Source organism: Camellia sinensis, chromosome 1 (assembly GCF_055761805.1).
Source record: "Camellia sinensis isolate YWXY chromosome 1, ASM5576180v1, whole genome shotgun sequence".
In the NCBI taxonomy this organism is placed as follows: domain Eukaryota; kingdom Viridiplantae; phylum Streptophyta; class Magnoliopsida; order Ericales; family Theaceae; genus Camellia; species Camellia sinensis.
Window position 1 is genome coordinate 166416108 of NC_138961.1, and position 15964 is coordinate 166432071.

Sequence of the window (15964 nt, forward strand, 5' to 3'; positions counted from 1 at the left end):
GATTTTAATTATTCAATTAATTTGATTTTTTACAAGAATGATGTACTCGACAAACTTTAAAATGTAAATAGTTTGAATTATCAAAACATGATCCAAAAGTGAACCCAATGGACCTAATAATACCGCACTAGTCTGATTTGGGATTGGAGAGAAGCCAATCCCCTTTAAAAATTCATTACGGTAACACCTGACCCTTGATCATTCTGATACATATTGGCCAAAATTCCCAATACCATTACACAACAATTGATATCAACATTTATATTAATATCGCGATTTTAAACCATGGTTTGTTTATATGACAAGCATGTTTTAAATATAGTTTGTTACGCATTATATTAACCGTTACGTAATGAGATTTTAAAATTCTATACAATTATTTATTGATATATCACCTAATACTGTCTAATATCAATATCTAATATATTTTTTTTTAAAATGATGATAATGAGTTGACGTTAAACATATATTTGAGAAGTAAAACACACGTCAAACTCAACTAATTTGGCTCATTTTGTAGCTGTATATGTGACCGATTCATGCGTTGCTAGGCTTAATGTTGTCATTGCCATTTTTGGGTTTACATTTAAACTGAAGATTCATTCACCCAAAGTTTTTGAATGAATAGCTAAGCAAGCCATAAATTTGGTAAGACTGATAAATGCCATTATTAAATCTGCCCATCTATTTTTTTCCGGTAACCAACAAAAATATATGTACATATAGATAGCCATATGTGGACCACAATTCCAGTATGCAGCTTTAACTGATACTGAAAATCTCCCCAGGACAAGTTAATTATATCTTCAAGGGTATATCTTGCAGGCAAGCTCTTGGACCCCAAAACAAGCAAAGTATCAATAGCAGTATCATAACCTTGCAAGTAAACTTGAGACATCATTCAAACCACACAACTAGTAACAGCAATTCCAACCCCAATAGATATTTTGTCTAAAAACTTTACATTTTGCATTTTATCTAATCACTTTGCTGTACTCTTAAAATTGATTTGTCGAACCGCTCAAGTTCTCGTAGCTAACTAAGAGAGAATGAGACAAAATACTTGCGAGTCATCTATCCTGTTGGAGACTATTCTGTGGTGAAATTACGTAAAATGCCTAAAATAGTCTAAATCTCTCTCTCTCTCTCTCTCTCTCTCTCTCTGATGAGAAGATCTAAAAAGAACAAAGTAAACACATACCAAATCATGATTCATAACCTGAAAACAATAAATCAGATCCACAGCAACATAAAGGTAAACCATGATTCAGTAAGAGCAACACTAATTATCCCTTATTTGTTGCATGCCTTCATCATTATTGCATGAGTTACATATATAAAATTGAATTATAATGCATAAAAGCATTTTCAACTTGTCTAAATCTAAGCATTACTATACAACAAAAATAAATAAGCAAAAATGCTACCTACCAAGAGAAATAATCAGAATTTAAATATTGGATGTAGATTTAAATCAGAATTTAATCTACTCATTTTAAATTTGGGATACTTTTTTGAAGTATGTATTTGCTAAGTAATTTTTTTTCAAATACATAACTAGCATTGCTGATAAATAAGAGGCAGATAGATTTGTTGGATAATATAAATCTTGATAAATACTGATCACTTACTACTCAATTGCAAATTTTGAAATGAGGATATTTTAGTATTTTCACTTTGTCAAATTGCCCTCATTATGTTATTTGTAGTTGAGGGGAATGTAATTCTATCATCACGAAAATCATAGTAGCCGTAAACATAATCTTAATTTTGAAGTGAACTACGTAAATCTTCGTGCTTTGTACGTGTGATTATTTTGTTTTTTCTTCTTATTTCTATTTGTGTTTCGTGTCTCACCAATATGGATTAAATGCATCAATTCCTAACAAGATAAGAGGGGTTTTTTTTGGATATAATGCATAGCTGAGAAAGTGAGAGTAGTAGTTGAAGACTAAGAAATGTTGTTGCAAAGAAAAGCTGTCTCCTTCCTAGGTGCCCATAATTCTATGTAAAGATGTGTATATATGTATGCACAGATAATAAATTTTGCTTGTTGGTGGAGTGCCCACATGTTTCCCTTAGGAATATTAAAATCGAAAAGGGGAAAGGGAAGAGAAATTGAATTCGAGAGACCAAGCTTTGGATCTATCGACTTTCTCGAACATGGACACTTACCCATGTTTGGATTTGAGTTTCCATGAGAGCAACATATACCACTGTTGCAGACGCATTATTCTCTTTCCCAAGAAAATTATAAAAACAAACAAACAAAACACAGACATATATACCTATATATAGTTAAGAACAAAATTGTATTGAACCTGCATGGGTCGCCCAATGCCATAAGAACTCCATTATTAGGTAATTTTGTTTTTCGATTCTCAAGTTCTCAACAAACTTATAATACTTAATCGTTGGGTCTAATTGATAGATATACTGATATACCAGTAATTACATGTATCAACATCTATTGATAAAGTGTTATACTTGGTGACAAAAAAAAAAAAAAAAATTTGATATAGAAATTAACATTTTAATTCAGTTCTATCATTCCCAAGATACAGCCACCAATGATCAAACATCTGGGCTTGGACTTCTTCCCTAGAGTTCAATCATACAACATAAAAAAATACATATATAGATCATACATATACTGCTGATAAAAAAAAAAAAAAAAAAAAATCATATGCTAATCTATAGTTATTTAAATGTATATCAATCAATATATCATGGACATAATAAAAAATAAATGTTCAAATATCAATCTTTCAACTCATTTCATGACTGAAAAGCAAAAGCAATTGCAACCCAGGAAAGAGAACCGAGAGTTGCAACAGAAACAGATCGGTCTTAAATATTGGCCGATACATTTCTGATATGTATATATTTGATTGTATAGCTATTTAAAATAGTGGAGCAGATGTTAAGCAGAAATGAAATGCCCATGATCAAAACCTTAGCATTTGAAGAGGGAAGAAACTTTTAAAAGAGATAGATATGAAGATTTATTAGAGACACTCTATTTCTGTGAATAGTGCAGGGCTAAGAAAGTGATGTAGAAGAAAAATAGGAAATAACTGCAAGCATACAACGGATGTGAACACAAATAAATGAATGAAACTGAGAACCCAACCCCACACACGCGAATAACACAGCAACATTGATACAACTGATCTCTCTCTCTCTCTCTCTCTCTCTCTCTCAAACTCGTGCAAGCACATTTGTCCAAGCTTCATTCAAGGACTCAAAACTGAAAATAGGTCGGAAGAAGTAAATGACGATGACGCACATATGGAGAGAGAGAGAGAGAGAGAGAGAGAGAGAGAGAGAGAGAGAGATGAGCATACAAAAAAAGGGCAAATGCAGTTCACCAAAAGTCTATAAGTCGGTCATTTGGGGCAAACACTCGGTGGATTATTTTAGATGACGACACAAAAACACAGTTTAAAGGTCAAACTCTCAAGATAAGCATATCAGTGTTTCTTGAGCTTCAATTCAACCATGTCTGCAATCCATAAGCTTCACCGAACTGCACACATTCAACAACACACAACTTTAATTAAACCCAATATTCATAATCTAAATCTCCCAATTGCACGCTTAACACTTGCGATGAAACTAAAACTTCATAAATATATATATATATATATATAGACACATCGTCCCAGCACCGGTCACAAAGCTGGTCAGAAATGGAAACCAAAGGATAAAAAAAAAAGAAGAAAATACCAGAAAATGAAAGAAAGAAAAGCCTAACACTAGCACTACTAGAAATTGGAGAAAGCAAAAGTAGTAGTCTCACTCTCACTCTCACAATTTTCATACCAACAACAACGCATCTACTACACTCTTGCCATCTTCATATGTTTCTCTCGCGGTCTATAAATAGTACAATATATATATATATATATATATTAAGATATTTAAGAGATAAAACACATATAAATGTCTTCTTCTTCTACTACTACTACTAACTTTGTTGTTGGTGGGTTGGGTTGGGTTGGGTTGGGGTTGCGTTTCTTCTTCTAGGGTTTCTTACCGAGAGTGTGCTTGTTGTTATGCATCCAGACCTTGAGCACATGTCGCTTCACACCAGTTTCCTCACAGAACTGCTGAACCACCGCCTCATCTTGCTTCTGGATCCTCCACCCCAACTTCTCCGCCAAATCCAACATCTTGTCCTTCTGCTCCCCCGTGAATTTTGTTCTAAACCTTTTCTTCGAACTCCCTCCCATGCTCATGTTGCTCGGGTTCGACATATCCTCTTCGTCCTCACGGCTTTGCGAACCACCGCCTCCTCCTCCGCCTCCGCCGCCTGAGGTCGACGGCAGAGCCAGAGGCCTCTGGTGGGGCGCCACGTGGAGGTACCCGGATGGGGTTCTGTAGTAGGGAGAGAACTGCTGATGCGGAGGAGCAAGGAAGTGGGGTGGTGGGGGGTGGTGGTGGTGAGGGAAGTTGAGGACCTCTCCGCCGCCGCCTACGGTGGTGGAATCGGACTCCTTGCGGTGGAAGTTGCGGTGGCAGTTGCAGGCGGCGCACTTGAGAGCATCGAGGGAGCCGTCAGCTCCGGCGGGGAGAAACTCGCCGCAGCCGTCGACGGCGTGGCCGCCGAGTCCGACGGCGTGGTTCTTGAGGCACTCTCTGTACCTGGGCTTCCTGGGCGGCGGGTCGACCCCAGTTGAAACTGAGGTCGACATTTTGGGGCGTGAAGAAGAGTTGCCGAGTGAGTCATAATAGCTTGGTGGAAGCCCAATCTCTTCCTCGTGCTCTTCTTGATCTTCAAACTCCATTAATTCTTCTTTGCCTAATAATACACCAAACACTAATTCTCTATAAATCGATCTCTCTCTCTCTCTCTCTCTCTCCCTAAATAATATATAATAAAAAAAAACTAAAGGCTAACAGAGAAAGGTCACCGGAGATGAGAGGGCTTTGCCGATAATTTTGTTTTCTTTCTAATTATTGTTTGGAGGTTTTTTAAGAATAATACAAGTTCAAAAGAAGAGAAGATAAAGAGTAGTGAGAGAGTGCGGCCATCATCAATCTCCCCCCCTCTCTCTCTCCCTGCAAAAAAGGGCCGTCTTCCTCAAAAGGTCTTCAAATACTTTCCCGTTTACGAATAATGCTGTTTTTTAGCGACAGTTTTAAAATAAATATATAATAAAAAAACATTTTAAATTCACAATAATTGATAATTTTTTTTGTTTATTTAAACTTGTTTTTGGGCTTTTTTGGAAATTAGTTATAAGCCTTGGGAAATGGTTTGACTTTTTTGTTTTTTAACTTTTTCATTATTTTAATTTAGGTTAAAACATCTCGCTTAGAGTGAATTTTTTTAATTTTTTTAATTTCATAAAAAAAAAATAATTATTATTTAAATGTGACATTTTATTTTATTAATTTTTTAATTAATTTTGTGGTTAAAATAACCAAAATCTCACATGCCAAACATAACCTAAGTTAATTTATTTGACTTATTTAGATCATATTACTTTTTTAACGGCTGTGATTGAGGCCTTGAAAATGAGGCTCGAAATTGCCTCGAATGCATTTTTTTTTTCTGGGCTAATACATTGCAGAAAAAAATAAATAATAATAATAATAATAATAACAAGCAAAGCATCAACCCAGCAAAAAAAAAAAAAAAAAAAAGAAAGAAAATTCGAGTCAAATTTGAGTTAAAAAATTTGAGGCCTCAATCATTAATCCTTTTTTAATAAGTAAAACAATTAACTTATTTAAGCGTGGTTTGGAAAGTATGTTAGGATAATTTAATCAACTAAAGACAAAATAAATTAAAAAATTAATAAAATAAAATATTATATTTAAATTATAATTATTTTACTTTTCCGCCCACAAAATTTTAAAAAAATCAAAAGTTCTTTGTAAAGGAAAATTTTTTAGTCAACCTAAAAAAGTCCAAACAAATTGGGAAGTGGGTTGGCTTTTTGGCTTTTTGAATTTTTTGGCTATTTTAGCTTGGGCTAAAAAGCTTGGTTTGGGAAGGACTTTTTGGCTTTTTTGACTTTTTTTGTGAGAGAAAAGTGTAATGATTATGGGTTAGATGTGATATTTTGTTTTTTGTGGCTAAAATAGCCTATTTTGTCTTTAATGGCTAAAATAGCCAAAAAAAAAACCCCAAACTCTTCTTACCAAACGAACCCTAAAAATTAAGACTAAAAAAATTATTATCAAATGAAAGCTTTGCACTTTTCAAAACAACCCTTAATGGAATATCTTGTAATTTCGTAAAGCACCCGTTTGGTTCTCTTTTCAAATTGTAATTCTAATAAAATAATTTTATTTTATTTTTTTAAATTCATAATTAAATGTATAACTCAAAACTCAATTTAAAAACTATTTTCATAACTTATAATCAAATACACAAGTCAAAACTCACAACCAAACTCTTTTAAAAACTCTATTTAAAAAAAAATCAAAAATATATATATATATATATATATATTTTTATTTTGGCTAGATTTGATTTTGTTTTGGAATTGTGATTCTAATCAAAAAATTTCAAAACTCATAACTAAATACACAATTCAAAAATATATCAAACTCAATTCAAAAATTATTTTCAAAACTCATAACCAAACACACAACTCAAAACTCAATTCAAAATTCAAAACTCAAAACCAAACTCTTTTCAAAACTTATTTAAAAAAATTCAAAAAAATATTTTTTATTTTATTTTCTAAAATTATTTTTAGAATCATGATTTGAGTTTGGAATCCTATTTTGAGTTAAGTTTTGAAAAGAGAAAATTTGTTTGGTTATGAGTTTTAAAGTTTTGAGTTATATTTTAAAATATTTTCGATTTTTTTTAAATATTCAAAAAAAATTATTTTATTTTTTTAGGATAAATAATTTATATTTTAATTTTTTATTTTAATGTGCACTGTATTTCATTCATTTGTGTGCTGTATTTTAAAAAATTTATTTTTTTATTTTAAATATTTTGTTATATGTTTGGTTACTATTTGAGTGTGGAATTTTGAGCTATGTGTTTGGTTATAATTTGAGTGTGAAGTTGTATTTTGAGTTTAAAATATTAAAAAAATTAAAATGTATACAAAATAAAACGTAAATTTTAAAATATATAAATGAAAATTATATATTTAAAATAAAAATTAATAAAATTTTATTAAACATTTTTATATATTTAAAAAAATAAATCCAAAATTTTTCAAAATACAACTCAAAATTTAAAAATTTAAAACTCAAATTACAAGTCAAAACTCTTTTCAAAATTCAAAATTCAAAAACTTTTTCAAAACTCTTAACAAACAATTTTTTTTTTTTTTTTTTAAACTCAACTCTCAACTCTCAACTCCATAATCAAATGATAATTTTAAAACTAAAGCAAATGGTGTTTTTTTTTTTTTGGCATTGCTGTTCTATCTTAAAAATTATATTCACTTTTCAAATCCAATAATTGGCTAACCAATTATAAAATCTAAGGCAACTCTCTTCGTCTCTTCTATATTCTTTAATTATCAACCAATTACTTCACTTGGGTCTTGAAAGTTGGCTTACATATAATTTTCTTTCCTTTTTTTTGTTTTTTTGTAAAAAATTTCACTTTACCCCTTATGATTTGTCTCATATGCAGATTAGCCCTCTCTTATTTGAAAATAACCACATAATCCTACTGTGATTTGTGAATTAAAGTGTATCATTAAATATTTCGTCCAACTTAATAGCAAAGTGTGAAATGTCTCAAACATAAGGAAGTTATGTGCTTATTTTAAAAATATAATAAGGTAAATCACATATGAAATAAAATACAAAAAGTTAAATTGCATTTTCCCTCCCAAATAAATAACGAAAATATTCGTTGTTCATACACTTAAAAATGTAATTTGCCCTTATTTATATACAAAAACTATTTTGCCCTTATTTGCCCTTATTTAATTTGCCCTTAAGTTGAATTTTGAAAAGGCGTATGATTCCATTAATTGGGGCTTTCTCTTCTCTATGCTGTCTAAGTTCGGGTTTGGTGCTAAGTGGATCAACTGGATGAAGGAGTGTGTAACTATGGCAAGAGTCTCAGTGCTTGTCAATGGATCTCCTACTGAAGAGTTTAGCCCTCAAAGGGGTCTAAGACAAGGTGATCAACTATCTCATTTTCTGTTTAATGTAGTTGCAGAAGGCTTACATCTTCTGTTGAGCAGAGCTTGTAGGCTAAACCTAATTAAAGAGGTGAAGGTAGGCCACGAGGAAGCTGAGGTGGAGGAGGTGAGAAAATTGAAGAGGGTGCTAAGATGTTTCGAAATCTTGTCTGGCCTAAAAATAAACTTTCACAAGAGTATTGTATGTGGTGCGGGTGTATCTGTGGAAATGATGAATGAGATGGCTACAATTTTGAATTGTAAAACTCAAGCATTGCCTTATTAGTTATCTAGGGTTGCCATTAGGTGCTAATCCAAGAAAGAAGGCTACTTGGAAACCAGTTGTGGACAAAGTCAAAAGCAAGCTGGCTGGATGGAAGAGGAAGATGTTGTCTTTTACGGGGAGACTCATATTGATTAAAGCAGTAACTTTAGCCTTGCCAGTATATTACTTATCATTATTCAAGATGCTGTAGACACCCCATTTTTGACCGACCTTGAGATTCAGACGTCACCAGTTGAGCACTCGGTGATATCGCATATTGTGCTTGCTCAGAAGTTTCAGAGTCTCGGCTGCGAGCCTTGCCTCCGGACTTTCGGACTCTTTTGTGCTTTGTCTCGGTTTGCGAACCAGGCTCGGTTTTCTCTGTTTTCTCTTTGCGAAGGGAGGGAGAGGTCTCGTAGACCATCTCTCAGTGGCCGTAGGCTACGTTTCGTGGTCGTAGGTCATTTTTGCCCGTTTGGAGTCCGATTCTCGGTTTTTCGGAATCGTTGGCCGTGTGCCTCGGTTCGGGACCGCTTAACCATCTCCGTTTGCTCCAATTTTTGGCATACATCCTATTTGCTCCCTTTTGAGGGACACTGTGACCTGAGAGACCGACTTCGTGGTCGAACACCACTCCCGGTGCCTAACAGACAGTTTTCGGGGTCCCAAACTGCGCATTCTGGCCCCCGAACATTCGTTTTGCATCGGTTTTCGTTCATTTTTGGCAAGTACCTCTGTTTCATCACCAGGAAGGCCGTAGAAGGGTGGGAGGCCAGCAATTGTTTCAACAACCAGTTATATTCCTCCGGCGCCCTCCGACGCCCGTTTTTTCTCACTTCCAAGCCAATGTTGACCACCCTAGGGTCACTTTCTTCAATCCTAACCCCCATATTTGTGTTGTACACACATGGGAGGACACCAAAAGTTGGTGGCCGGCCAGTAATTCCACCTGACCCTTTTGAACCCTTCCTAAAAATGGCTTGTTCTCTCTCCTGGTTCACTGTTGCCAATTTTTGACCACAGGGCTGTGTTGAGGGCATCTGGGAGGACACCAATTTGTAGTGGCCGGCCATTAATTCACCTTGGCCCTTTTGACCCCTGGCCGGCCGGCCATGGGGAGTGGCCGGCCGTCCACCTGCAACTCTGAAAGTTGGCCGGCCATGATCCTTGCAATGTGTATATTCTAGCTGTATATCTGTTTTCCCCCCAAAAAACCTGTATCCGGAGGACAACTTTTGGGGGGAAACTTGATCCATTTTCCCCCCACTTTTTCCCTCCATTTCTCCCCCATTTTTGTCTACATAACAGAGCCTTCAGCTCTGTCTTGAGGGTTGAAAAAAATTGCCTTGAGCTTGCATATGCATACCTCCCTCCATCTCTCTCTTTAACCCTAAAAAACAACCAAGTTCTACCCCTTTTTCTTCATCACCACCTAGCACCACACTACCACTTCCATTCCAGCAGCTTGGAGGTCTTCTCAGAGGCTAGGAGGCAGCTTTTCTTGGTCCAAGAGGTAGCAAAGGATTGGTCTTCAAGGGTGAGTTGATTTCTCCCTCTTTCTAGCTCATTTTTGCAAGTTTTCTTAGCCCCTTTTGCTTGCTGTTTTGAGCTCCGACCATAACTGGAAATATCATTTTTTTGAGCTCATTTTTTTGTTTTATTAAGGGTCTTACCCTGTTTGGGACCCCCATCTTGCACTTGCTTCATTACCCCTTTGTATGCCATAATCTTGCATAGTATTTTTGGCCTATGTATGATCTGTTTTGGAGTATGATGTAAACTGTAGATAGGCTTATTTTGAGCCCTTCTTCAACATTTAAGAAGGGCTAATCACTGTTTGGGACCTCCATGTGCCACTTGTCATTATACCCCTCTTTGGTCCCCATTTTTGCATGATTTATTAGCCTATTGTGTCTCTGTTTTTGGACTTTGGTCCGAACTTAAAATAGCCCTATTTTGACCCCCTCTTTATGTTTCATTAAGGGTCTATGGCTGTTTGAGACACCCTTTGTATACTTTATGTTGTAGCTCTTTTTTTGGCCTTAATCTTGCATAGTATTTTGAGCATACTTGTATACTGTTTTGGGCTTGTCCATCAACTGTAAAACATCATATTTTTGGCCCCTCTTCAATATTTTAGAAGGTCCCTTCTCTGTTTGGGGCCAGCATTTGTGAGTTGCTTCATTACCCCTCTCTTGGCCCCATTTTTGTATGCTAATCTAGCCTCATTTGTGTTCCATGTTTGGCCATGCTTTAAACTGTAAACATGCTTGTTTTGGGGCTGCCTAGCTTCTGTCTTCATACTTCATGTTCAAATTATGCATGCATTGCATAGCTATAGGCCATTTCATGCGCCAAAATTCATGTTTCGGGACTCGTTCCATGCATCGGGTATCATTTTTCCATGATTCGGGGCTGTTTTGCATCTCATTTTGCCTCTGAAAATTGCATGATCATATGCCATATTCCATGTTTTTCCATGTCTTGTTAGAGTGGCATTCCGTGCCGTAGGTTCGGTCCTCGGTTTGCGTGCACGCGTGCATGCACTTCGAGTTGTCTCATTTTCATCTTATGGCCTCCTATGTGAGTGTGGCTGAGGTCCACTTGTGTTGGTGTAAGTCCATATTGCATTGTGTATGCCATTTCATTCCATAGCATCGCGTATGCTAGGCCGTATATTAGCGCATTGTGTATGCCATGTTTCCTCGTGCATCGTGTATACCATTTCATAACATTGTGCATGTTAGGTTGTATCTTAGTTTGCATTCATGCATGTCATGCATATTGCATTGTGCTTGGGATAGGAGTTAACCCGAGCACGGGAAACGAGGTACGTTCCGTACTCCGAGTGACGGAACGTGTCTCAATTCCCTAGTCACCGACACTCCGGATCATCCATGATGGAGTTAGGTCTTATTTTGTTTTCATGTGCATTCATTTCAGATTAGATTATGCAATTCGACTCCTCGGCCATCATGCATCGAGATGCGTGATTGGTGGCACGAGGATCGAGGCATGCATACATTTGTGAAAATACATTGCTATGCCCCTCTCCTGCTCTCTGTTGTTGCAAATCAAGAATCAGTGGTCTTCCGAGGCTTGGCACGCATTTCAAGAACAGGTGCAAACAGAGGCTAATTAGGGCATCGTCATGGATTTCCGCGCAAAGGCAACCCGGGCATGCATCATTCATCATCTGGAATGGAATCAAGGCAGTCCCTAGCTTACATGCCAGTTTATTTATTTTCTTAGTTAATTTGTTAATTAATTAGGAATTTGTACATATTTGGACTGTAATATTTATTTGGACTGTACTATTCTTTTATTCGGGACTGTATATTTATTCGGACCCTCTACGCGAGGGCAATGTTGTAATAAGTGTGCGTGGGTGTAATGTATGTCTTCCAACCCCACGTCTTTCTTTCCTTTTATTTACCTGCTTATGGTGGTTAGATTAGGGCATATTTCAATTAGCATACAGTATGATAGCATGTTTGCATTCATTCATCTGTTTTGCATGCACCGGGCTCGGCGCATCATACTAACTGCATTTGTATTTCAATTCCAAGTTGAATACATGTTAGCTGTAGCATTCCATATGCCATGTTTAGAATAGCCGAGCCTGCTATAGTTTGCATTTTTGCGTGTGTTGCATTAGGCATTTCTGTATACTTAGGATCATGCATGATTTCTAATGTAGTTTCTGTTTTGGTTTGGAGTACTCGGTGAGTTTTTATGCTTTAGCATCCTTGCATGCGTATGAGTGACTGCCATGAATAGCATGCTTACCATGAGGCTATATGCTTATGTGATATAACTGCCTGAATGCCTGTGGGTGAAGGTTGGGTTATTTGGATTGGAACAATTCATCAAATGTTTGCTTTAAGCCCACTGGATAGTGGCAAAACCATTGTTTTCTAAGCCCACCCGAGGGTGGCAAATCCACGTCTTAGCCTACCTGCGGGTAGCACCATCAAACCATTTTCAAACAAACAAACATGAAATGTTTTGTTCCAATTCAGGCGACTCAGTCTATACTTGTATGCTGTGCGCATCACATAGTAAACCTAGGCTAATAACTGGAATAAGAACACACAATGTTTTCAAAACTTGATATCATGGTTAGTAGAGGCCGATCTTTGATCGGGCGAGTGGGGGTGCTCACGAAGTGACCTTCCCCAATCGTACCCAAGTTCCCGAGCCGAGGCAACTTTGGTGATAACGGACACGTGGCCTTAGGCAACGAGTCAGGGTTTCCTAAATTTCCCAAAATAAAATATTTAGGTGGCGACTCTGTATCTGGCAAAGCAGTTCATGTTTGGCACTTCTTTCAAAATCTATTTTCTCAAAACGATTTGCCAGATTTGGACTCTTTGGTTCAAATTTAGAACCGTGACAATTTGAGAGTCCTGAGCTGTAGTGACCCCAAATGAACAGAACGGGAACTCACCCTCCCGGGGCGTTCGGGGACGTCTACAGATGCCTGAAGGGGTTGCTTCAGAATTGGATAGGATTCAAGCTAAATTCTTATGGGGTGATTTTGAACAGGAAAAGAAAATCCATATGATCAAATGGGAGGAGTTGTCTAAAAGAGTGGATCAAGGTGGTTTGGGTATTAGGTAGTTGAGGGTTGTAAATAACTGTCTGCTTATTAAATGGTGGTGAAGGTTTGGTAGTGAAAAGGATGCTTTATGGAAAAAAGTTATATGCAGCAAATATAAGATAGAGGTGGGTGGTTGGATTCCGTCACTCACCCCATCCATTAACCACTCAGCAGTGTGGAAGGGGATCATCTCTGTTGCTGAACAGAGTAATAGCTTAAAGGAGTTCTATCTGAATAATTTTTATTTAAAGGTAGGGGATGGGGTGAGGATCTTTTTTTGGACTGATATATGGTGCCACTCTGTTTGCTTGAAGGATGAATTCCCAACACTGTTTAGGTTGTCTTTGGAGAAACAAGAGTCTTTGAGTGTTATGGTTAACAAGAAAATCATAGCAGGTGGCTGGTTCCTGGTCTTTAGAAGGGAGCTGTGTGATTGGGAGAAGCTGAAGCTGGACAGATTAGTTACTATGCTGCTGGCAACTTCAGATCTGTGTCCAGAGTGCCCTGATCAGCCTGTCTGGTCAGTCTCTTCTTCTGGGATTCTAATATCATCAGATTTGTATAAGTTTGCTGTGGCCACTGCTGGAGCCTCTCTGAGCATAACTAGGCTGATATGGCTCAAGTATATCCCTCATAAGGTACAGGTCTTTGGTTGGTTTGTATGGAAAAAGAGATTGAAGACTAAGGAGTTCTTACAGAAGCTGGGTGTGATTAATCAAGGTACCTCTACTGCTTGTGTATTCTGTGGTAGTGAAGGTGAATCAGTGAATCATGTACTACTTTGGTGTCCCTTTGTGTGGAAGATATAGACTGAAATGCTAAATTGGTGGGATGTTCAAGCTATTATTCCAGGTTCTGTGGAGAGCCTTCTGCTGTGGTGGGCTGGAGGGAAGTGGATGAAGCTAGAAAAGAAGATTTGGAGAGTAATTCCATTGGTAGTGATGTGGTCAATTTGGAAGTACAGAAATGAGTGTGTGTTTAGAGCAAACATCCCAAATTTGGAGGACTTCCGTGATCTAATCAAGCAGAGGATTGCATTTTGGGTAAAATCACACTTTGTAGGTCTACATTATTCAATGCATGATTTTGTCTTCAAGTTGAGGCAAGTTAGAAAGTGTTTGGGGGGTCCATAGTAGTTCGGTGAAAGTAGTTGTGGTGCTGGACTGCTGGTCTGTGAAGCTCTGCAGACCTGGTTGTTGCTGTATGAAGGCTGTGTTTTGGTTGAATTCTATTTTATAGGTCTGCAACAGTAGTGCCCCAATGCAACAGGTGTTTGTATTAGAGTCCTGGGGTCCTGCTCCGTTTTGGGTCATTTGAGGTAGTTTCATTTGCTATCATTCCTGTGGTATCATTTCTGTAGGGTCCTGCTCTGTCTTGGGTTCTGCACTTTCCTTTGCTGATTTGTATACTGCTTAAGTGCCTAGCTGCTCTGTTGCTGATCTGCCTGCTGTTTGGGAAGGCTGTTGGCTAATATGCTGTTGGGTTAGCTTGCTCGGGGTTGGTTTTGCCCTGGACTAGGCTCTATCTGTTGCATCTGTTTTTCTGTCATTTAGCCCAGGAGCTTTGCTTGGATTAGTTCTTGGTCCATTTTGCTGTGTTACTGCAGTGAATTTCTGTTAGTGCTGGGTCTGCTATGTGGGTTCATGCTAGGAAGGCTACTGTTGTGAAGTCCATTTTTGCTGGTGGATGTTAAGCTGCTAGGCTACTATGCTGCTGGGTTGTTTGGTGCTTGAATTAGCTTCTTAATTTCACTAAAGCCTTTACTGCTGGTCTGCTGGTGCTAGAGTTAGCTTGCCCCTCTGTTGTTTGCTTGAGTTAGTTTGCTGGTCTGCTATGCTGCTGGACTGAAGTTGTTTGCTTGTGTTACTTTCTCTCTTTTTGTCTCACTTAGGGAAGTTCTGTGGGGCTAAGTTTTGGTGATATAGGGTTGTGCATTTCTGATATGTTGCTGATCTGATCTCAGTATTGTTGCTCTTTCTGGTGCTGGTTTGGATTGGGTTTGTTCAGTTTTGTTCAGTTTGGGTGCTGAGTGGAGTGCATCCTGCAGGAAATGTGTGCTAACCAGGGTGAAGTCTGGGTTTCCAGTCATGGTCTGAATTCTGTGGCTGCCTATTCTTTTAATTCTTGGTTGCTGATCTGTTATACTTTTTCTTGTTTTGTTTGTTGGTTTCTCACCAATTGGAGCTTGGAGCTTCAATTAGCTCCAAGCTCCTCTTTATTGATGTTGTGTATCTTTTTGCTTGCTCTCATTAATAAAGATTTTCTTCGCCGATAAAAAAAAAAAAAACTATTTTGCCCTTAGTTATATACAAATTATATTTTATCCACTTAAACTATTTTCTTATATCACTTTACCCCTGTTGAACTAAAAATTGTAACACTTTACTCCCTTTACCTATTAATTATTTTCAATTCATGCCTTAGTGACAGAAATACCCGTTTATCTATAAGAGTAAATTACAATTTACCTTTTTGAACTATCACTCAATATCACTCTACCATTCAACTAAAAAAAATGTTTGATTTTTAAATTAAAATACAATTTTTAAGTTTTTTTAAAATAAGTTTTCATATTTTTTTAATTTTAGTAATTTTTTCATATTAGCTAAAAAATTTAAATTTTTAGATGCACCTAAAATTTAAATATTTGTGAAGAATTTTTTTTAAAAAATCAATTTGGGTATATTACACTTACACCCCATGAGATTTCTGTTTAATATAAATTCCACCTTTACGTTTGAAAAATCACATTTCCTTTTCTAAAGTTTGTAATCTCATTACAAAATGCTCCACGGATAGCTGATGTCATGCTTTAAAAAATTTTAAATGACATTTTTGTCATTTTCCTACAATTTCTTCTCTCTATCATCACGACTACATTCTGTAACTTTTCATCATTAAATTCTACCTGAACATATTCTTATTGAGTGATGAAATACAAACATAAATTTTATATAAAATTTTCAAACACAATGATAT

The 15964-nt window shown here is 36.7% G+C and overlaps 2 protein-coding genes across 3 annotated transcripts; one reads left to right on the top strand and one right to left on the bottom strand.

Annotated features, from left to right (window-relative positions):
• Positions 1-2998: 2998 nt before the first annotated feature.
• Positions 2999-5094, bottom strand: LOC114289259 (zinc-finger homeodomain protein 2). Of its 2 annotated transcripts, XM_028232936.2 has the most exons (2): positions 4040-5094; positions 2999-3529 (listed from the first exon to the last, which is right to left on the bottom strand). In XM_028232936.2, the coding sequence occupies exons 1-2, from the start codon at positions 4788-4790 to the stop codon at positions 3522-3524; spliced, it is 759 nt and encodes a 252-aa protein (XP_028088737.2). In that variant the 5' UTR covers positions 4791-5094; the 3' UTR covers positions 2999-3521. The 2 variants fall into 2 exon arrangements, with proteins under 2 accessions (XP_028088737.2, XP_028088727.2); XM_028232926.2 differs by lacking the exon at positions 2999-3529 and having other exon boundaries at positions 3608-5091.
• Positions 5095-8043: 2949 nt separating this feature from the next.
• LOC145820615 (uncharacterized) lies at positions 8044-14456 on the top strand. The gene is made up of 6 exons (XM_082916877.1): positions 8044-8244; positions 12931-13001; positions 13050-13741; positions 13838-14028; positions 14225-14254; positions 14346-14456. Exons 1-6 carry the CDS (start codon positions 8044-8046, stop codon positions 14454-14456), a joined length of 1296 nt encoding a protein of 431 aa, XP_082773003.1.
• The last annotated feature ends 1508 nt before the right edge of the window (positions 14457-15964 follow it).